General features: G+C 42.0%; 1 protein-coding gene across 2 annotated transcripts in view; it reads right to left on the bottom strand.

Annotated features, from left to right (window-relative positions):
- Nucleotides 1-9,019: 9,019 nt before the first annotated feature.
- Nucleotides 9,020-24,259, bottom strand: part of l3mbtl1 (L3MBTL histone methyl-lysine binding protein 1) — a 78,421-nt gene continuing 63,181 nt past the window's right edge. The window contains exons 17-21 of one of the 2 annotated variants that reach the window (XM_086005562.1): nt 19,641-19,838; nt 17,951-18,012; nt 13,564-13,733; nt 11,383-11,445; nt 9,020-11,040 (exon numbers count right to left, since the gene is read on the bottom strand). In XM_086005562.1, coding sequence (XP_085861688.1) covers nt 10,906-11,040; nt 11,383-11,445; nt 13,564-13,733; nt 17,951-18,012; nt 19,641-19,838 — 628 coding nt within the window. In that variant the 3' untranslated portion in view covers nt 9,020-10,905. Of the gene's footprint in view, nt 11,041-11,382; nt 11,446-13,563; nt 13,734-17,950; nt 18,013-19,631; nt 19,839-24,259 lie in introns of those variants that run through there. The other variant, XR_015080646.1, reaches the window with a different exon arrangement.

The following is a 24,259-nucleotide window of genomic DNA, read 5'->3' on the forward strand; positions in this document are numbered from 1 at the left end:
CTAGAACCTTCCAGATAGGTCAACAAGTTTTGGCCCGGGACTACCGTACCGAGAAATGGCAGCCTGGAACTATTTGCACACGACTAGGACCGCTGATGTATACCGTGGACATTGGAGAAAGCATAATAAGGCGCCATGCTGACCAGATCATAGAGTCATCCGAAAAGGGACAACCTACACCACAACTCTATACGCCTAATGATGAAGCAGAGATACCCATAGTATCTACCTCCGATCCGGTGATACTGGAACCAGATGAACCCGACACTGGCATTCAAGCCGAATCGACCTTGCTGAAAGAACCTACTACACCACCGAAACCTACTACACCACCGAGGCGTTATCTGGACCGAGTCAGGAAGCCTCCAGAGAGACTGAATTTGTAATTGATTAACTTCAGCAAATGTGTAGATTATTGTTCTTGTAAAAATGTTAATTAATGATTACTTAAAAAGTTATGTACTACTTATCTAAAAGGGGAGGAATTGTGGTGTATGTACCTTTAAGAGGAACTATGGCCCAGTAATTCCTGTCGGGGGCTTGCCGCGCGTGCAAGCCCCCGATGTGCGCTCACCCTGCGCGCCGACATCTGAAATCTGGCCCGCAGTGGATTTCCTGTCAGTGGCCAGGTTCTGATCCCGGCGCGCTGTGCTAACCTGACCCAGCGGCGTAATTAGTGCGATGTGCCGGCTGGGATCAGGTGAGCACTGTTCAGCCAATCAGGGGAGGGGAAACTTCATTCATAAGTTTGATAGTAAAGACTGTCAAACTCATGAAAAGTACTGCACCCCAAAACACTGCTTAAACTTTAAATAAAATTTTAAAAAGCGTCCCAATAATTAAATTAACTATGAATAACTTTAAAAAACTATTTTAAACAATTAATCAAATTTTTGAAAATTTTTTTTAAAAATAGGGTCTAAAACTAAACTTACCTTACTGTAGATTCTTTAAAAATAATAAACCTGTGGAAAAAAAAATTCTAAATTGTACTAAAAGACCACTTACCTGTAAAACTAAGTACTTACGTGTGGTTTTTCAATGCGTAAAAACCGGAGGCCTTTACACACGCGCAAATCTGTAAAAATACAGGAAATCCAAGTCACACACGCTGCCCGATACCGCGCATGCGTTCAGCCTCTTAACCCCTTGGGTCAGAGGACAGGAAATGCCGGTTTTCAGCGCATGCGCTGTGCATGCTGAAAACCGACAATTCCTCCTGGCACACGCGAGTACCCCGTCCTTACTCACGCGTTGTGACAGGAATTACTGAGCCTATGTTTTTTTGAAGCCCCTGTGTACTGTAGTACCGGTAGTGACCACTCGGGTATATAAGCCTGTATAGCGTCTTGTATAGTTAGTTCACCTCCAGACTTTGTTCAGTAAACACTTGTTAAATCAACTCCTGCTTTCCGTGTCTTCATTAACACATGGATACAACAATTACTTTTGAATTCCATATCCCTAGAAATAAATCCCAGTGCTTTGTTAGCATTTTTAATTGCTTTGCTGACCTGCAATGCTGCTTTTAATGATTTGTTCACTTGTATCCCTAGATTCCTTTGCTCTTCTACCCCATTCAGATTCTTATTATCTATTCTTCCTACCAAAGTGCATTACCTCACATTTATCTATGTTAACGTTCATTTGCCACTTAAATGCCCAGTTAATATTGTCATTTATCCTCGTCAGGTAACAGTGTGGTGGTCTGCAGATGGAGTTGGTGCCACAATGGTGGATGCAGTCACTCCAGCTCTCGTGCCTGCTGATTTCCCTGGCATGCTTTTTCTCATCCTGTACCACTTCAACCAGTAAATGCTGCAAATCGGGAGCTTTAAAGTAACTCCCATCCTCAATATTAAATTACCTCGCCAATGGCACTGAACTTTGAAGCTTACAGTGAGACATTCTAATATTCCCTGAACTGGAGTGGAAATAAGTCTCCTCTTCTTTAAGGATCTTCCTGTTCTACTGAACTCTTGTAAATGCTTTATTTACAGTCTGCTTTCTTATGATTTGTAAGGTACTAGCTAAAACCATGCAGCTTACCAGATCAGAGAAAAAATAAGCTTTGCCCAGCTTACCCGTCCATTCGGGCACTGGATCGCAGGGCTATCTGACACTCACTGGGAAGATTCCCAACCTCCAACAGGTCTACCCCTCCCAGGTTCCATTAATGAGCAGGTTGGCTGGTCAATTATCAATGGTGTCATGGTGTCCTGTGGACCTGCTTGGTTGAGGTATTGGATTACTGGGTCAGTAATTGATGCTTTCAATTGTTCATCAAGCAGCGTGTCCTCTTGGAGCCCAAGTTGTCTTGAAATAGACGCCACTTATGTCCACTAAAAGGACGGACACTAGTTGGTCATTAGACAAGAGGAGCAGCTACAATGCCATATGTATTTGGTGTACTCAACTGTATAGTGGTCCGTATTTTCCAATCCCTACGGGTGTGTACGAGCCCGTAGGGACCTTGCAAGTGCCGGTTTCAGACATGCAAAGCGCATGTGCTGAAAACCGGCACTTCCGATCTGTCAATAATCCTCTTGACAGATCGCACGCCTGCCCTGGAGAAGGGCCTCTGCGGGGGGAGAGTTCCACTTTCTGTAGAACCTCCGCCCGCTGAAAACCTTTAAAAATCTTACGCCTGGTAAAAGGTGTAAGGCCTGCTTTTATCAGCATAAAAGAGTTTAAAAAAGTAAAAAAAACAATTTTTTTTCACTCATTTATAATTTTAAAATACTTTTAAAAAAAGGTAAGTTTATTTTTAGCCCCGTAATAAACTTTAATTTTTTTTCAAAAAATTTAATTTTTGTTTAAAATATTTAATTTAATGTAATTTTAAAAACGTGATTTAAAAAAATATATTTAATGTTTTGATGTGTTTTTGGAGTGATCTCCATTCATACTTTTGACAGGTCTTTCATTGGTTCCCCATGGCCCACATGATCCCAGGTGGTGAACCGCATGTGCCCCTGGGATGCCTGGGCCCTGCGCATTTCGTAGAGCAGAGGCCCAGGAGCGGAAATGGCTGGACCTCTGGAGCCCTCAGTTAAGGGCGTAGATTTTTTCCAGATCGGAGGCCTCTGCACCCAGGAAGTCTCCGATCGGAAAATACGAGCCAATAAATCTGTGATTCAGATATTTGCACTATTTAAAACTTAAAATCCAGTCAACTGATTGGTGCAATGTTGTGCTTTAGTCAAAAAAACAAAATAATCACATCAGCTTACATGAGCTTACCTTCTCTAAAAACAATGTAAAAGACAGCAAAGAGTATAATTTTACATAACTGGAATAGAAAGAAGTACTTTCAACCAAACTGTGTTTCAGTTAGTTGCATGATTCAGTTAGGGATACCAGCCTTTAGAAATGACTGTACTTCCATGGAGACGAGATTTAAAACTGCATGCCTAGTTGCATTACAAATATTTACACACCTGGTTTCATTTCATAAGAATTGACCTATTATCTTACCATTTCTGAAGAATAATTACAGTCACCGCCTTTATGTACACTCCCACGCAGACTACATCTGAACAGTGCCAAAAAGGGTAAAGTGATACATAGCATTTGGTAGAGTTCTTTGATTCAAAACAAAAAAAAGCTTTGTTTTTCTCATTAGTAATGAGGTGATACATTTTTGATTCTGAATATTTCTATTTTATTCGGAATATACCCAGTCTTAATCCAATCAAACTGAGGAAAGAGCATTAAAATTACATAGCTAAAATAATATTTACATGACAATTTTTTTTTACATTTTAAAACTTGTTTTCTTTTTACATTTATATGAAACAAGCACAATTTGTTCTGCAGTATTGCTTTGTCATTTTATTTCTCTTTTGAGATCTCTCAAACACCAATACTGAGCTCAGCAAAATGTGCTGACAATTTGAATAAATAAAGTGCAAATAAAGCAATAGAAGCAAAATGCCAAAGCTTTGATACATGCTATATTCTAAAGATTCCAAGCAGCCCTTAAACTATTCAATGTCCAGAAACAAGCAGCCCAAACACAGCAATGCAGCAACACTAGTTTTTGTATTACAATTTTGTTCCATAGCAATGAGATACATGCCACATGATTAAAGCTTAAATGCAAACAGAAAATAATACTGAGTCATTAAGCGAATTGCTGAGGAATTAAAGCCTGTAGTGCAACTTATTACTTTTAAATGCCCTTTAGGTTAGCCAGTACTAGAGTTGAGTACTCTGCTGCTAAGAAGGAGTGGAGTACAGTAAAATAGATGTGTCCCATCACATGCGTTAACTGAGAGCCAACATGATTCTAAAAATTTTAAAAGAGTTACATTCCATAACCTTCATCCCACTGATAACACTTGTTTTGTGGCAGACTCACAAAGGCATTGTGGCACCATATTTCAGTTACAAACAGTTTTATAGTCCAGGAAGGGACATTTCATTCCAAGCAGACAATCCTTTATATATTTATCTAACAGCCACAAAAATCAACATTTCAAAGTGAATGCTCCAATCTTAAATGCATTCAAATATGGCAGATAAGCATACTAGAAGGTGATTCATAATACTATTTATGTTTTTAAATGCTGCCATTGCGTTTCTTCACAGACTGCAAAACAGAATGGTTTCTGACTGGAGCACAAATGCACAATGTTAGAATCACACTAAAAGCAGTAAAATTCAGTCCACATTCTTATATTTCATTAAAGGAAAATGTGAGTCAGCAATGGTGGTGCACACCATTTAAGATGTATTTCCTCTGCCGTAATTTAAATTTGCTCTTTTCCTACCAATCTTCCAAACAATGCTGTTAACGTATATTGTTATAAAGATCATTACAATCAAGTAAAATCTGGAACACAAAACTCTTTTACACATACCTATATATAAGTATTCCTTAAGGTTGATTTCTTCACCAGAGGAGGCATTTATCTTTTATTTGCTAAGAGATATGAAACTTTCAGAAATGAGTACCGCCTTTTCTTTGTCACTTGAGTTCTAATTTAGTGGAAGTATATTAACATTTTCAGTCTAAAGAAACCATGGCCTAGAAATTCGGGCACGCACATCTATGGCTACACAATAGCAAAATACTGCGGATGCTGGAAATCCGAAATAACAACAGAAAACGCTGGAAAAACTTGTTGGTTGCTGCCTTTAAGGACTGACTTTTAGGCTGCATGTAGGCCTGGTCTGGCGCCAGCTGCCTCAAAGAAAATCAATCTTGAAGTGCGGGCCGCAAACTGGCGGTAGGCCCCTTAATGGCATATGCAAAGGGTCTATCGCCTATTTCACGTGTGGGTACTGCACACCGATTTTATGGCCTATATCAATATGGTGGGTGGTGCACTTCCAGCTCATGAGCATGCGTTTCCTGCCCACCATATAATGGAGGTTTAGAAACATAGAGGCTGCTTAGCGCCTGAATATGGCTGCTGCATAGCTGACTTTCCAGTCCCGTATTTCAATTTCACTTTACTATATGGCTCATAGATGAGTAAAAGAAAATAAAGTATGAGCAGGTGCACATTTGCCATCTTTACTAAGAAAACAGAGTAACATAGTTTGTGGAAATGTACACTGACTTTTGGGTCCCTCCTGCAAAAAAAGAATAAAATGGCATTCAAGATCATTTTACTTATAGAACTTCATATTTAATCTCAGAATTGCTTCTAAATGTTTCATTTATTCATTACATGAGCATTAGAAAAAATAAATATTGGGTTTTATGTCTGGTCATGGCCTACTGAATTACATAGGAATTTGAAGTTCTCCCCATATGGCGCAGGGGATGGAAAAGGGGTGAGGGGAATTATCAACCTAACTGAAACCTATAAAGGGCCAGTATAAAGGGATACTTTATGGATTTGCTTAAAGTACTTAATTTAATCCAGGTAATATTGCCAAGTAAGAGTGGGAAAAATTACATAACTTAGTTGGTAATAATTTGACCTGGTCATTGCTGGTACTGCTCTCTGACTATGGGCAGGATTTTCATTCAGAAGTCGGGAAGGAGGCGGGACTACAACTTTCGGGGTTGCAGTCCCGCCTCCATCGAGATGTGGCCAATCCACGCGATTTTAGCTTGATTGACCTTGTTGAGCCCGCCCAGTGGGTTCAGCAGGCCAATTAAGGGCCACCCGGCAACAGGTGACATCACAGACTGAAATTTCATCTGTCAAGACGTGTTGACAGATGAAATATCAGTGTTTCACAACTGTTTGAAGCTGTCAAACACTGACAGTCTTACTTCTAACCTGAGTCCTTCTACGCAGACTCAGTTAGAAATCTCACCGGCACTGAAAGCTGAAGGCTGTCACTTTTGACAGATCGCAGCCATTCTGCTTTCTGTGCTGGCTGAATGATGGACTCCCGAAACCTAGAGGAAGGAAAGCTGTAAAGGTAAGTACAGATAATTTAAACTTCTTTACACACTTTAGACACACCAAACACACTTACCTTTGCACTCATGCACCCATCACTCACCTGAACACTGACATCTCGACCCTTCCAAGTCCTTCAATCCGACGGCCCGACTCCTCTAACTTGGCGTGGTTTGGAGCCGTCGGGAATCCCACACGACAACCTTCAAAATAGGGATTAGTCTAAAAACTGCCTGTTAACTACCTGTTAACAGGCAGTTAATAGGCACTAATCCCTTCCCGCCTCGGGTCGGCGGGTCCCAGTGCGGGGCGGGTACCCGCCTCCTTTGAAACTTACATGGAGGCGGGTTTTGGGCGGGATGCTGTCGGGACCCCCGAATTTGGGAATTTAACCCCCCCGCACACCTCCAATCCCGACTCCACGGCACACTGAAAATCGACCCCTATATCTCCACAATTGTGCTGCACAGCAGTAATGCTTGAATGAAAGAAGCTCTGTACACAACCGGAGACTGGCACAAGCAGTAACATATTAAAGTCAATGCTAGCGATGGTGAGTGAAATGGTGAATGTGGCAAAGCACAGTCCACATAATGAAAAAAATAATAATAATATTAACAACAGGAGCAGGAGTCTACATAAATGTATGTGTGCCAAGTCACGTATGTGTGCACATTTAAATGTTTAAAATTCCTTTGCATGTTTAAAAATGTATTTTTCATCTCCTACTATTAGACACAAAAGGTTTTCCTGACATCTTGATGCTAACATAATTATATATATGAATATTGTACTACCTAAAATTTCTGAAGAAAAAACACTTAATTCCAAATGGTTATATCATTTAAAATGACACATAAATGTCGTAAGTGCCTACAAAGACTGAAAGGTAATTGTAACAAGTCATGCCATGATAAGTATACTTTTCAAATACAAAATACTACAAATTGTTGCGAGCACCATAGTAGAGTAGAAAGCAAGGAGCTGGCCTTGTGTATACAATAAACAGCTATCTTATGTACAGTGATAAGAAAACTGAGAGGGGAGATTTCCTCTCTGCTCTGGATATAGCATAATTGCAAACACATTTATAAAGGGTATATTTATAATTCCACGACACCTATTAACCAGAGCAATACTTAACCCAGTGGTGATTATTCTGTATTTCTGATTTTAAAAAGTGCCACTCACATTTTTCTTTAAATACCTTTTGCTCTTCTAAATTGTAAAACAAATTATGGCAAATATTGTACTACCTAAAATTTCTGAAGAAAAAACACTTAATTCCAAATGGTTATATCATTTAAAATGACACATAAATGTCGTAAGTGCCTACAAAGACTGAAAGGTAATTGTAACAAGTTATGGCAGATGGCCCATTAGGGACAAAAGTGGCAATGTGTGTGTGGAGCCGGAAGATGTAGGAGGGGTTCTAAATGAATTTTTTGCATCTGTTTTCACTATGGAGAAGGACGATGTAGACATAGAAATAGGGCGGGGGGACTGTGATATGCTTGAACATATTCACATCGAGAGGGAGGAGGTATTGGCGGTTTTAGCTGGCCTAAAAATGGATAAATCCCCAGGCCCGGATGAAATGTATCCCAGGCTGCTGTGTGAGGCAAAGGAAGAGATTGCGGGGGCTCTAACACATATATTCAGGACCTCTCTGGCCACAGGGGATGTGCCAGAGGACTGGAGAACCGCTAATGTAGTACCATTATTCAAGAAGGGAAGTAGGGAAAAACCGGGGAACTACAGGCCAGTGAGCCTAACATCAGTGGTAGGAAAATTATTGGAAAAAATTCTGAGGGACAAAATTTGTCTCCACTTGGAGAGGCAAGGATTAATCAGGGATAGTCAACATGGCTTTGTCAAGGGAAGATCATGTCTGACTAATTTGATTGAATTTTTTGAGGGGGTGACTAGGTGTGTGGATGAGGGTAACGCAGTGGATGTGGTATACATGGATTTCAGTAAGGCCTTCGATAAAGTCCCGCACAGGAGACTGGTCAAGAAGGTAAGAGCCCATGGAATCCAGGGTGCCTTGGCACATTGGATACAAAACTGGCTTAGTGACAGAAGGCAGAAGGTGATGGTCGAAGGTTGTTTTTGTGACTGGAAGCCTGTGGCCAGTGGGGTACCACAGGGATCGGTGCTGGGTCCCTTGCTGTTTGTGGTCTACATTAATGACTTGGATATGAATGTAAAAGGTATGATCAGTAAGTTCGCGGATGATACAAAAATTGGTAGGGTGGTAAATAGCGAGGAGGGTAGCCTCAGTCTGCAGGACGATATAGATGGGTTGGTCAGATGGGCGGAACAGTGGCAAATGGAATTTAACCCGGAAAAGTGCGAGGTGATGCACTTTGGGGGGACTAACAAGGCAAGGGAATACACAATGAATGGTAAGACCCTAGGCAAGACGGAGGGTCAGAGGGATCTGGGTGTGCAAGTACACAGATCCCTGAAGGCGGCGGAACAGGTGGATAAGGTGGTAAAAAAGGCATATGGGATACTTGCCTTCATTAGCCGAGGCATTGAATATAAGAGCAAGGAGGTTATGATGGAACTGTATAAAACACTGGTTAGGCCACAGCTGGAATACTGTGTGCAGTTCTGGTCGCCACACTACAGGAAGGATGTGATCGCGTTGGAGAGGGTGCAGAGGAGGTTCACCAGGATGTTACCAGGGCTGGAGCGCTTCAGCTATGAAGAGAGACTGGGCAGATTGGGTTTGTTTTCCTTGGAGCAGAGGAGGCTGAGGGGGGACATGATTGAGGTGTACAAAATTATGAGGGGCATAGATAGGATGGATACTGAGGAGCTTTTTCCCTTAGTAGAGAGGTCAATAACTAGGGGGCATAGATTCAAGGTAAAGGGCGGGAGGTTTAGAGGGGATTTGAGAAAGAACTTTTTCACCCAGAGGGTGGTTGGAGTCTGGAACTCACTGCCTGAAAGGGTTGTGGAGGCAGGAACACTCACAACATTTAAGAAGCATTTGGATGAGCACTTGAAATGCCATAGCATACAAGGCTACGGACCAAATGCTGGAATATGGGATTAGATTAGACAGGGCTTGATGGCCGGCGCGGACACGATGGGCCGAAGGGCCTCTATCCGTGCTGTATAACTCTATGACTCTATGAGATATTCCAAAGTGATGTTTAAAGCTTTAGGGAGTAACTATTAAACCAGATTATCTAAGTAAGATCGTTTATTCCCAACCCTTTAGCCCATGTAGGTTTTCTTTGCAGTAGTTAAGTAATAAAGATCCATTGTATACCTGCACTATGCAAACCAAACAAGCATGAATCAGTGCTATAGTCCAGATGTTTACAGTGTATTCATAAAACTGATAAATGGGTACTCCAAATGACTTCAATGGAAATACAAGCACTTGGCTCAGTGTGGGAATTATACAAGGTCACCCACAGAAAGTACAATATGGTTTACAAATAACTTTTGCCAATATTAGCAGGCAAATACTTGACGTCATCATATGCCATTTCTTTGTCCCCCTAATTTAGCAGAGGCATTAATCTATTTAACATAAATGAGTAAACACTTGTGCTAAAAAAAGCAGAAAGGGGAATATCATATGAAGTCATTGGGTGATCGCCCACTAATATCACCAACAGTAATCTTCAACTTTATATCTGTTAAAGAGTTAAACAAATCTGGAATATCTCTTTTTTCACAACATAAGCAATGCTGCTGACAACATTTATAGGTGAAGAAGACTGAAATTTATGAGCACCGCATTATACCGTGACAAAAAAACATTTGCAGCCATGGACTTTTTCAAGCTCGTTAGGTGTGTAAGTGACAACAGGGGAAAAGTCCCATAATATTATGCGAATGTCAAATATAAGAAAGGACGAAGATTTTAAAAAAGTGAAGCTGTCTCCAGCTGTCCACGGTGCCTCAACATGGCAAAATACTTTCAATGGACTGATCCCAAATGTAAACTCAGAAACAATTAGAAAAGTTACAATCCGATTTTTTCATGTAAGGCTTTGTATAACAGCCTATTAAACATGTACAAAATACATCACATTTTCTTTAGTTTGGTCACCTGTAATGAAATTAATCCATAATTTGTTCAATGAGTCAAAACAGTAATGCAACCAAATACAATTTGAATGCTTTTTTTTTTATCTGTACAGCAATATTTCAACAACTTTTAGAAAAATTATTAATAATTGTTTCATTAAATTAAACTTAAAATGTAAATTTTCACAGTAAAAACCAGTATACTTTCACATAATGTCTCACTGGGTTTCATAAATGGGAATATAATCTAAATATTCTATCACTGACCTAGAGATAAATCAAGCAATGTTTGTAACTTCACATACATACTGTCAACTACTAATGCAACTTGTTTTGTTCAATTTTCTTGCCATTTAGCACACAACATTTACCAGTGCAAAAGAAACAAAAACAGAAATTAACAAAACACAATTCTCAGTACTTCTGCAGCAGTTTCATTTTTTTTCTACAAGATTACATTGCACTTAAATTCACAGGAATGTTATTTTGGAATATCATCTGCACTTTTGAACATAAGAATAGAATTATAAATCTTTAATGCTGGACCAAGTTTAATGCTCATGATCTTCACTATATCCACTTGCGTTAGAAGAAGAAAAGCCTCCCCATCAATCGACTGTAAGAAAAAAGTGCAGGAGTTCTTCAATACAGTTCAGAATACAGAAATGAAAATGTCACATCACGTGTCTTATTTCTAGAAATGTCCCTAAGAATAAATTTGAACAGTGATGCACGTTTTAGGTACTTAAGAAAATAATGATCTTGAAATTATGCAAAAGGTTAACACATGAGCTTGAAATTCTACTAAAAACTGTTAAAAATAGCAGAAAAAGGAATTTCAGCCAAACATGTTAAGCATTTATAGGCTGGTATCCAATGGCGCCATTTCAGGGCTTTAATAAAACTACACAATATGGTATGAAAACTGTTGGGGGGTATGAGGTAACTCATCTCCTACCTCCTCTTTGAAGAGCTTTGCCTGTTGCTCACAGCCAGTGAGTGTCTGGACAAAGTTTCCCACCTACAATAAATAAAATTGCTATTGCTGTGGCATTAATATATAAAATGAACAAAAGATGCACAATGAATTACTTTCATCTTTGATAGTAGAAGAAGATTGCTCAGTCAACAGAAATACGCAGCTTTTTAGAACTTGAGTCATCTTGCATTCTTGACTGAGGAACACTGAATACGTTTACTGAGATGAACTTCTTTAACCTCACAACATTCTTTAACTTTGTATGTTATTTTAAAATTCATAATACTGTGTAATGAAACGGGCTTTTATGGACTATTCATGTATACATGTGAATGTTTTACTTGGTTCAGGTGGACTGTAACTGGCATAACATGGCATGAGTTTTATTCTTGAAATAGGATCAGAGTGAACAACTCCATCATTTAAACTGCAAATTTTATGTCAAGAAATTGAAATTCCAGCTCTAGCATTTGCACAGTATAACATTTTTTGAGTTCCTTGTACTGCTGTCCGTGAGTTAACCAATAGCAGTGCGCAACCATCCGGCAAAAAACACATGGTGATAAGCCACTTCTCCCTTGGATGGAATGTTTCATTTATGAACAGAGTGAGAACTAATGAACTTTACAGCGCTCCTCCCATTCCCTGCACAATTTTCTTCTCTTTTCTCCATGTCTTTCCCATAAGGATGCTGACTGGAGTATGGCTCCACAAACACCAGCAGCCATCCAGTACCTAGCCGAAAGGGCCATTTTTTACCTATGAACAGAGTCATTGGGAGTAATTTTAACTTTTTGAGATAGTGTCAATGGGGCAATATCGGATTCGCCATTGATGGAAACAAAATTCGAGTGAGATCTGTTATCACTCTGTTTACACTATCCCCAAATGTTAAAATTACCCCCGTTGAGTGTTAGCAAGCTATTTTTCCTTGAGGAGCATTGCAGCTGAGTCCAAACTCATTTGATGTCCGTGCATGTAGATTTTCTAGCATGGAAAGTGATCAGATGTGGGAACACTAGCTGACTTCTTTTTCACTCCCTTGACTGAAGACGTTAAGATCAGCTGAGTTTTCTGCTCTGTTTCAGTCCCATCTTACACAGTGTATTTACCCAATGAGCCACAGGAGCAACTGATGTTTTGAGTACAGGAACAAGGATGTCTTGCTGCAGTTGTACAGGGCCTTGGTGAGACCACATCTTGAGTATTGTGTGCAGTTTTGGTCGCCTTATCTGAGGAAGGACGTTCTTGCCATGGAGGAAGTTCAGCAAAGATTCACCAGGCTGATACCTGGGATGGCAGGAATGAAGTATGAGGTGAGATTGGGTCGACTGGGCTAATACTCGCTGGAGTTTAGAAGAATGAGAGGGGATCTCATTGAAACTTATAAAATTATGACAGGACTGGACAGACTAGATGCAGGAAGGATGTTCCCGAAGGTCGGGGAGTCCAGAACCAGGGGTCACAGTCTAAGGATAAGGGGTAAGCCATTTAGGACAGAAATGAGGAGGAATTTCTTCACCCAGAGAGTGGTGAACCTGTGGAATTCTCTACCACAGAAGGCAGTAGAGGCCAATTCATTAAATATATTCAAGAAAGAGTTGGATATATTTCTTAAGGCTAAAGGGATCAAGGGGTATGGGGAGAAAGCAGGGACAGGGTACTGAATTTGGATAATCAGCCATGATCGCATTGAATGGCGGAGCAGGCTCGAAGGGCTGAATGGCCTACTCCTGCTTCTATCTTCTATGTTTCTATGTTTAATTTTAAAATAAATATTTACTAATAATCAGGCAAGTGAGACAAGTGACTTCAAATTATTTGCAGGTCAATCTGTTATTTTAGTGCAAGAAGCAATTGCATATTTTAAATCACGCTGAACAACTTTAATCAGAAACAAACCAAAACAAAATCCCACAGCACCAAAAATGGTTTATACATTTCAGACATGATATGTGTTCAAACAATGGCAAACTGCCCAGATTCTTTTTACCAGTGTAATTTCTGAACCACAGTGAGTTCAATGATTGCGAAAGAGACAGTAAATAATTGACAGCATGGTCACACAGCTTTACTTCAGAACAATTCCAGCATTCAAATGGATTTGCTATATTATTTTAAACTGCTACATTTCACCCGCTTTTCCTTCTCTTCTCTTACCTCTTCGATGGTCCATTTGGCCACTTTGCTGGCACTGATTCCCGCTACACCTGGAAGCAGCTTGCAATGTTGTTCCCAGCACAAGGACAATGAACGAGCTGGATGTGGGGACATGGCAGACATAAAGACTGATTGATGCAAGACTTGTTGCATGCCATCTTTTGGAATGTCTAGAAATATAGCATCAGAAAAACACTAAGGTTGTAATGATACATTTGATCCTATATATCTAACATTTATTTACTCTTTTAATCAGGATTTTATACCAAGGTTAATTTTTTTAAAAATAATTTACATAACTTGCATCTTAAGAAATGATTGATAAGAGCATTATTGCAAAAATAAGCTGAGCGATGTTAGTTTACTAAAAGACTCATGATTCTCTTTTCAAAAAGTATCACTGACCATGGTTTAAAAGGAAGTGAAATTCATCCTATCAATTTTGGCAAAAAAAATGGCCATTGTGAGAACAAGGGATTTCCTCATACCGAGTTTATTTGCAAAATTCATCAACAGAATTTAGCCCATCATTGTACAGTCTATTCTTCTTCCTGATGTTAACTGGACAACTGTAGTTGACTAAAACATTTTGAACAATTTTTAATATCCCATTATCACAATATCAAAATAAAGTATAGAATTTCTGGCCTAGAAATTCGATTGCATCCAAAAAGGGCCGCACAGAGGGTGGAGTGCGCAGGGGGTTAGCGCGCAGTGGGTGAGCGCGCAGAGGGTTAGCACGCAGAGGGTTAGCGCACAGAGAGTTAGCACACAGGGGGAGGAGCACGCAGAGGGTGAGCACGCGGAAGGTGAGCGTGCAGGGGGTGGAGCACAGAGGGTGAATGCGCAGAGGGTGAGCGCGCAGGGGGTGAGCGCGCAGAGGGTGAGCGCGCAGAGGGGTGAGTGCACGGAGGGTGAGCATGCGGAGGGTGAGTGAGCAGGGGGTGAGCGCGGAGGGTGAGCGCGCAAGGGTGGAGCATGCAGAGGGTGAGTGCGCAAAGGGTGAGCGAGCAGAGGGTGAGCGAGCAGAGGGTGAGCGTGCAGAGGGTGAGCGCGCAGAGGGTGAGCACGCAGAGGGTGAGCGTGCAGAGGGTGGAGCTCGGAGGGGGTGAGCACGCAGGGAGTGGAGCTCGGAGGGGGTGAGCACGCAGGGGGTGAGCACGCAGGGGGTGGAGCTTGGAGGGGGTGAGCGTGCAGAGGGTGAGCACACGGGGTGGAGCTCGGAGCGGGTGAGCGTGCAGAGGGTGAGCGTGCAGAGGGTATGCGTGCAGGGGGTGAGCGCGATGGGGGTGAGCGTGCAGGGGGTGAGCGCACAGGGGGTGAGCGCGCAGAGGTTGAGTGCAGGGGGTGAGCGCGCAAGTGGTGAGCACGCAAAGCGTGAGCGTGCAGGGGGTGGTGCACGCAGGGGGTGAGTGCGCAGGGGGTGGTGCACGCAGAGGGTGAGTGCGCAGGGGGTGAGTGCGCGGAGAGTGAGTGCGCAGGGGGTGGTGCACGCAGAGGGTGAGTGCGCAGGGGGTGGTGCACGCAGAGGGTGAGTGCGCAGGGGGTGAGTGCGCAGGGGGTGAGTGCGCAGGGGGTGTTGCACGCAGAGGGTGAGTGCGCAGGGGGTGAGTGCGCAGAGGGTGAGTGCACGCAGAGGGTGAGTGCACGCAGAGGGTGAGTGCGCAGGGGGTGGGGCGCGCAGGGGGTGAGCGTGCAGGGGGTGAGCGCGCAGAGGGTGAGCGCGCAGAGGGTGAGCGTGCAGGGGGTGAGTGCGCAGGGGATGGAGCGCGCAGGGGATGGAGAACACAGGGGCTGGAGCACGCACCCGTTAGGTTTGTCACAGGGCTGTACTGCCGAACTCCACCGGGTGGTCCAGGCACCGGACTCTTTGGTTGAGGACACCTATGGTTTGCTCAATGAGAGCTCTTGTTCTTGCATGGCTCTCATTGTTTCAGTGCTCAGCATCTCTTCCTGGGCACCTGACAGGCATCCTGAATCAGGTATGATGTGGATACCCTCCGTCTCCCTGACACATGCTGGTTTCGGTGGAAGACAGGAGGGATTGAGAACTGGCGCAGGATAAAGGCTTCATGACTGCTGGCAAGAAACTGGGCACAGACCTGCATTATTCACTACCTGTGGTCACAGACCAGCTGAACAATCAGGGAGTGGAACCCCTTCCTGGTTCTTGACGGGGACAGCGCAGAGTAATGTTTGCGCAGTCAATGACGCCTTGCACTTGGGGAAAACCAGCAATGTAGGCCAATCTGACAGCCCTCACTTCCTGATCAGCAGCCTGCATTGGGAAGGTGATGTATTGCTTTCTCCTTGCAAAGAGGGCATCCATCACCTGCTTGATGGTTGTATGGACAGCAAACTGACTGATGTTGCTGATGTCACCTGTTTCAGCCTAGAATGAGCCTATGGCATAGAAGTTGAGGGCCACCGTAACCTTCACAACTACAGGCAGTGCTGTGCATGCTCTTGTGTTTGGCTGCAATTCCTGCTGCAACAGGTGACAGGTCAGTGACTGCCTGCCTGCTGAAGTGCAGCCTCCTCAAACACTGCTCCTCCGTCATGCTGAGGTAAGACATCTTGCTGCAAAACACCCTCATGCTACAAGGCCTCCTTTGCCCTTGCCTCCTTCACCATCATCCTGTGAGCCTGCGCGGGTCTGTGCTGCCGTGCTTGCTTCTGCATATCAGGGCATAAGGAAGAATTTCTACCCAAAATTCACAAAAATATGCCCGGAATTCAGAAATTTGAATGACGACCAAAAACTCCCATACCTGCTAGGGGAAGAGAGAAATTGCATAACACTAGCGGCACACTATGTTACAGCTTGCCATAAACAGAGGGACAACCACTAAATATAAGAAGAGTATATATAAATTATATGAAAGTATATTTATACACTCAGGGATATATCTGTTTATACACTGTATGGATAGATCTGTATTTTTGTGAACAAACATGAATGTTTTCTGATGCTTTGGCAACATAAGATGTAACTTGTCATGCCAATAAAGCGATTTGAATTGAATTGAATTGAAATTGCTGTTATTGCCACTGCTGCAATAGCCTCAATGGTAATCCCAGCAGCATTCCTATCTTTTCCTGTACTCCTGCAGCCAGTGAAGTGACAGATTACAGCTGCAGCCAAAAGTCAGCTATCCAACAGCTATTTTGTCTGAAAGACTTTCCAAACTCAGCCAAAAAATGGCTCCAAAGATCCCCAGCATGTTGGTATGGCGCCATCTGGTGGAAAGTGTATATTCTTGTTCCCTGTCGATGGACGTCCCAAGTGCTGCACACAACAGGTAAACAATACTTAGATGAAAGTTTAATTTTATATACAAAAATGGAGGTGGGGATCGCTTTAAATATCGCTGCTACAGCCTGCTTCCTGAGTGTTCGCGCCATGTTTTTCTGGGCGGGCTTACGAATGAGCGAATCAAACGCTCCCAGGCTCCAATTTCCCAAAAGGATCCTACTGCAAGCACAGGAACACTATTTAACTATTTTCACAGCGTTCTTTTCAAGCAGCCACCAGAGACACATAAGGTATGGCTCAACCAATATGGCAGCCGTCGCAATTTGTGCACATTTCCGACCCGGAATTGGTAAGTGGAATGCCGATTTTGTGCCCGAAAACTGTGCAAAGCGCAAATGAATTTCTACCCCATGTTTGGGCATCAGGTAAGGAGGCAACTGTGATGCTCCAATTGTTAAACAGCCCACTAGCACAGTCTAGATCAACAATTTGGGCCGTTTGTACACTTGGAACCATATCAGTCAGTGCCTTCAGAAGAGGAGGTGAAAAAGAGAACAAAAAGGCAAAATGAGAAAGAAAAATCAGAACACAAAGTTTTGGCTTTTGTGTAATAATAGTTAGAGATTGTTTATGTGCATCATTTCAGTGAATTTTTAAATTAATTAGTGAAAGTTGAATTTCATTTGTTCTATTTATTTTTCACCAGTAGACTCCAAAATAGAAGTGAAATTGTCTTACTTGTAGGGCATAAAGAAAGAAACTCCTAAAAGTGCCATTATAGTGTTCAGAAAACTATGGGGTTAAAATTCTAAATGGTAAACTTCACTTACAAATGGTTTATGCTCTCATACTGCATTGCTGTGTATGCTATCTTTACGCAAACATTCACCCATTTATTTTAAATGGGTGAATGCGTACTAATAGTGTACACTGGATGTGACACAAGCACATTAAGTGTTTGTCAGTGAAGTTTGCTGATTGGAGTTTCTAACTTTATAAATAGACTTCTGCTGAGATTTCAAATAGGAAACATTGAAACTTGTACTTAAATCAAATCAAATATTAAATATGTGAGGCATCACAGCTGCCAGAAATAACTCATCTTGCAAAGAGCACTGCATTTCAACTCACTCTGAAAGCTGACTTTTAATTCCTCTTGTTGAAGCTTATGATACTTAGGTGGACGACCAATCCTGGAAAAAAGAGAAACAGCAGAAAATTAAAGTAAGATATTAAACTGTTGATTCATTTCTCACCAATGTGATGATTTGTATCTGTTCATGTTTCTGCTGCTTCATTGTCCAGTGTAATTACACAGTCAATGCAATTTTTGTCAACCCTATGTGTGTATGTGTATTTATGTGTGTCTCTGTATGGTAATCAATGTGGTGATAGGGGAAAATAGTCAACATCCTGTTCACTAGCTGAAAGAGAATATCTGAGGCCATGCTACCATGAGGTGAGGCACAAAAATGTGAAACATCAAAGAACCAGTGTTTATCAAAACAAAACCAGAAAAGGATCACAGTACAGAGCACTGTTTTCCTTTGGCACTCAAGAGGTACGACGTGCTGCTTTGCCAGCATTACATTTTAAGTTCCTGTGTTGTTAAATGTGTATATAACTTAAGACCAAATTTGTATACTATTTTCACTAAGATGGTTTGTTAATCTTTTTTTTTATCCAGCTCGTTATGGACAAGAATCTTTCTCTCAATCACTTTATTTTTATGATGACACATTTTAATGTTTATCATGTTATTTCTGAATTTGGCTATGTAGAATAAGTTTATTTTTATTTTTAAATAAATACAGAAATTTATCCTAATGCATCAGTGCACATAATTTATGTGTTGGCAATCTGTGAAAGTACAATAAACAGTGCAAAACAGACCAGGGACTTAAGCAGACTAAACAGAAATTTAAATATAAGAAATTTCACACAACAGTCCAAATGTGTAATAAGTGCTAACATTTTTACTAAAGTCTAAAAATAAAATGTCTAAACTTTGTTACTGCAGAAAATGAAGAAATTATCTGCATTTATTACAAAGTGTATTGATATAAAGTGGTCTTTGATGAAGTAGCTGCTTTCTGTCAAAGGAAATTGACAGTGAGATAAGAATTCATTTTGTCACGATGTGCAATGACATTGGAAATGTCTGAACATTTTCGGTTAGGTACTTCTACTGAAATGATAAACATTTTATAAAATGATTTCACAATTTCACTAGAAATATTAAAGAGAGAAAATCTTCACGAATTTCTTATTATTATGAACAGTATTTATACTGTTGCTGCACATAGCAACCAGAGAACTACTTAACCCAATATTTTATTAGGAAGAAACTTTCTGATATATTTTTATTGCTTATTGTTGCAAGAATAAAGCACATGGTCAGTCAAAGACTTGTGGTGAAATGGTATGGTAGCATCGTGCCTTATAACATGATGGATCATAGTGTTTAAGGATAAGACCTTTTATCATTCCCCACCATGTCAAATTCCTGATTGCCATTTCGTTGCCAAGGGAGAGACCAAGCAATGGCTGGATATCTTCCTACAGCCAGTGGAATATCAGAAGACAAGGCAGTGGCACCCTTAGACACCCTTGCACACCTGCTAAGAGCATTAATGGGAGCAAGTTACTTTCTCACTCTCTTATCTAAGGATTTGTGATGGGCCCTAAAAGGATGGGGAAAAGAAAAATGTGGGGGAGGGGTGGAAACATTTTAACACCATGACAAACACCAGTCATTAATCAACTTTGCTATGTTTCGTTGTTTATTTTAAATATGTTTTGTGGCATTTACCATTATTACCTCCCATGATGTCTTGATTTCTTCCTTCGCCCAAATGACAAGAGATTTCTTTTCCGGGAAGATCTTTCTGCATCTGACATCTCTACCTTCATCTTTGCTTGGTTCCTTTCAGCTAGTGGGCAGCCTGACAGACGATGATGGGCTGTGAACTTGCCAGTAACGTGCCCTGAGCCATCACAACCAGGAGTTGGGCACTTCCTGAGGCAATCAGTGTGCACAAGACAAGACATTGAAATTCAGTCACTACATTGCATAAATCTATTCCAGTAAGTCATGGAAATGAAAATTCAAGTATATGAGTATGCAACATGGAAAATGTAATGTATCTCTTTCACTGAAGGTTCAGATGAATTCTGTCATTCAGAATGTTGATGATGTATCAATGTTTTGGGCATTTTTAATGATACCACAAGAATTTGCAATCCAACGTAAAAGAAGTTAGGTGAATGTGAATGAATATAAACTGCAATTGTAAATTCAATACTTCTTTTCCTACTATAATAATTGACGTAAGAAACATAGAAAAACATAGAAACATAGAGATAGGAACAGGAGTAGGCCATTCGGCCCTTCGAGCCTGCTCCGCCATTCAATGAGATCATGGCTGATCTTCGTCTGAGATCATAGCTGATCTTACCAGTTCAGTACCCCGTCCCCGCCTTTTCTCCGTAACCCTTAATCCCCTTAGCCTTCAGAAATATATCCAATTCTCTCTTGAAAATATTTATTGAATTAGCCTTCACAGCCCTCTGTGGCAGGGAATTCCACAGGCTCACCACTCTTTGAGTGAAGAAATTCTTCCTCATCTCTGTTTTAAATGATTTGCCCGCTATTTTTAGACTGTGGCCCCTGGTTCTGTGCTCCCCGGCCATTGGAAACATTCTCTCTGAATTCAGCCTGTCCAGGCCTGCCATAATTTTATATGTTTCGATGAGATCCCCTCTCAATCTTCTAAACTCCAGTGAGTACAAGCCCAAACTATTTAATCTCTCTTCGTAGGTCATTCCCGCCATTCCAGGTATCAGCCTGGTGAATCGCCGTTGCACTCTTTCCATGGCAAGAACATCCTTCCGCAGATGGGGCGACCAAAACTGTACACAATACTCCAGATGCGGTCTCACCAGCACCTTGTACAGCTGTAGTAAGGTATCCCTATTCCTATACTCGAACCCCCTTGATATGAAGGCCAACATACCATTTGCCTTCTTAATCGCCTGTTGCACCTGCATGCTCTCCTTCAGTGACTGGTGCACAAGAACACCCAGGTCCCTCTGCACTTCCCCATCTCCCAATCTATTGCCATTTAGATAATAATCTACCCTCCTGTTTTTACCCCCAAAGTGGATAACCTCGCATTTATCCACATTATAGTGCATCTGCCACGTATCCGCCCATTCCCCCAACCTGTCCAAATCGCACTGTAGCCTCCTGACATCCTCATCAGAGCCCACCCCTCCTCCTAGTTTAGTGTCGTCAGCGAATTTGGAAATATTGCATCCAATTCCCTGATCCAGATCATTTATATATATTGTGAACAGCTGGGGTCCCAGGACAGATCCTTGCGGCACCCCGCTGGTCACTGCCTGCCACTCCGAAAACGAGCCGTTTATTCCAACTCTCTGTTTTCTATCCGCCAGCCAGTTCTCTATCCACGTTAATACTTTGCCCCCAATCCCATGAGCCTTAATTTTGCATGATAATCTTTTGTGTGGAACCTTATCGAAGGCTTTCTGGAAGTCAAGGTACACCACATCCACTGGCTCTCCCCCATCTATTTTACCAGTTACTTCCTCAAAAAATTCCAGCAGATTAGTCAAACACGATTTACCCTTTGTAAATCCATGTTGACTCTGTCCGATCCTTTCCCCATTTGTCAAGTGCTCCGCTATTTTATCCTTAATAATGGACTCTAGCATTTTGCCCACAACCGATGTAAGGCTTACTGGTCTATAATTCCCTGCTTTCTCTCTACCCCCCTTTTTAAATATTGGGGTAACATTAGCTACCCTCCAATCCACGGGTACTGTTCCCGAGTCAATGGAGTTCCGGAAGATGATCCTTAGAGCATCTGCTATCTCCAGGGCCACCTCCTTAAGTACCCTAGGATGTAGTTTATCAGGCCCCGGGGATTTGTCGGCCTTCAGTCCCCTCAACTTACCCAACACCATATCCCTAGAGATACTAATTTCTGTCAGCTCCTCCCTCTCATTAGTCCCTATGTTTGCCGATATTCCTGGGAGGTTATTTGTGTCCTCCTTTGTGAATACAGAACCAAAGTATGAGTTTAATTGGTCTGCCATTTCCTTATTCTCCATTATATATTCTCCCGAATCGGACTGCAAGGGACCGACTTGGGATTTTACCAGTCTTTTCCTCCTGATATACCGATAAAAGCTTTTGCAGTCTGTCTTTATGTTTGCTGCAAGTTTACTTTCGTATTCTATTTTCCCCTTCCTGATTAATCCCTTTGTCCTCTTTTGCTGTATCCTGTACTGCCCCCAATCTTCCGGTCTGGTGCTTTTTTTTGCCAGTTGATATGCCCTTTTTTTTGATTTTATGCTGTCCCTAATTTCCCTCGTTATCCACGGTTGAGTCACCTTTTTAGGTTTATTTTTATGCCAAACCGGTATAAACATGTTCTGGAATTCTTCCATTCTATCTTTGAATGCTTGCCATTGTCTATCCACTGTCAATCCCCCCAGAAACACCACCCAATCAATCCTACCCAATTCCCGTCTCATACCCTCGTAATTCCCTTTATTTAAGTTCTGGACCTTAGTCTCTGATTCAATTTCCTCACTCTCCATCTCGACTGAGAGCTCGATCATATTATGATCGCTCTGACCCAAGGGGCCTCGTACAAGAAGATTGCTGATAAGTCCCTTCTCATTGCACAATACCCAGCCTAAAATGGCCTGATCTCGAGTCGGCTCCTCGACATATTGGTCCAGATAACCGTCCCGAAAACATTCCAGGAATTCCTCCTCCTCAGAATTTTTACTAATTTGGGTAGTCCAATCAATATGTAAATTAAAGTCACCCATGATGACAGCTGTGCTCTTATCGCACGCTTCTCTAATTTCCCTTTTTATGCCTTCCCTCACCTCCATATTACTATTTGGAGGCCTATATATCACACCCACTAACGTTTTCCTCCCCTTGCTATTTCTCATTTCTACCCATACAGATTCCGTTTCATCCGAGTTAATATCCTTCCTTTCCATTGCATTAATCCCCTCCTTTACCAGCAGTGCTACCCCACCTCCCCTACCTTTTTGCCGATCCTTCCTAAATATTGTATATCCCTGGATGTTAAGTTCCCAGCCTTGCCCACCCTGCAGCCACGTTTCTGTAATCCCAATCAAATCATACTTGTTTACCTCTATTTCCACAACTAATTCATCCACCTTGTTCCTAATGCTTCTAGCATTAAGATACAAAGCCTTCAGGCTTGCTTTTTTCACACTCTCATTATGAATTAGTTTGGCCCTTTGTGTTTCTCTCCTTTGCTTATTGCTTCTCACCTTTCTACCATCTATTTCTGACTTCATATGACTTCCCTCTTTTCCACTACCTAGGTTCCCATCCCCCTGCCAAATTAGTTTAAATCCTCCCGAACCGCCCTAGAAAATATTACCCCGAGGACATCGGCTCCCTCACAGTTCAGGTGTAGACCGTCCCCTTGGTACAGGTCACTCCTCCCCAAGAACTGGTTCCAATGCCTCAAGAATTTAAATCCCTCTCCCTTGCACCACTGCTCAAGCCACGTATTTAGCTTATCTATCTTACTCTCTCTAAACTTATTAGCTCGTGGCACTGGTAGCAATCCAGAGATTACTACCTTTGAGGTCCTACTTTTCAATTTAGCTCCTAACTCCCTAAATTCAGCTTGTAGGACCTCCTCCCTCTTTTTACCTACATCGTTGGTACCTACATGTACCACGACAACTGGCTGATCCCCCTCCCCCTTCAGAATGCTCTGCACCCGCTCCGAGACATCCTTGACTACTAGGCACTTGGTCTAAGTATTAAACAAGGCTTTAATCAACTGTTTTTCAACATGGAGATCTAGTTGTGTCCTTCACTAGTTCCTGTTAAAGAATGTCCTGGGCAAGCTGGGCCCATGCCCAAGTATTTATACTCTCCCTGGACAGCGCCACCAGCAGGCTGCCCAGTATCATTTCATAAGTCATTTCCACATGAATGACAAGATTCATGTCAATAATCATACATTTAAAAAATTTCCAATCCAAAAATCAGAATTTCAAAAAATAAATCAACCAAACCAAGCATCTTTCCATTGGCCACCTACTCTTTTTGATGGGGAGGAAGCCACTCACACCCATTAGGTGTGAGAACCCTCGCTGGATGCCAGCCCAGTTTTCAGAGCTAGCGCAGTTTAAGCTCGCGGGGCCTGAACTCAACCCTTTGGACTCAGAAGCAGGAATACTACAACTGAGTCAGTGGTCACTCCGTCCAGATGCAAGTATCCTGCTGGATGTCTACCCAGTAGTTAGAGTCATATTTTAGTCTCCACTCACCAGGGCTGTCTGGAGTGGGGCTCAAACACTTTACCTTCTGTTTCGGAGGCAGGAATGCTACCACTAAGCCAATGGCTC

This window comes from Somniosus microcephalus, chromosome 13 (genome assembly GCF_052327205.1).
Source record: "Somniosus microcephalus isolate GS21.2 chromosome 13, FLI_Smic_1.0, whole genome shotgun sequence".
Taxonomy (NCBI): Eukaryota; Metazoa; Chordata; class Chondrichthyes; order Squaliformes; family Somniosidae; genus Somniosus; species Somniosus microcephalus.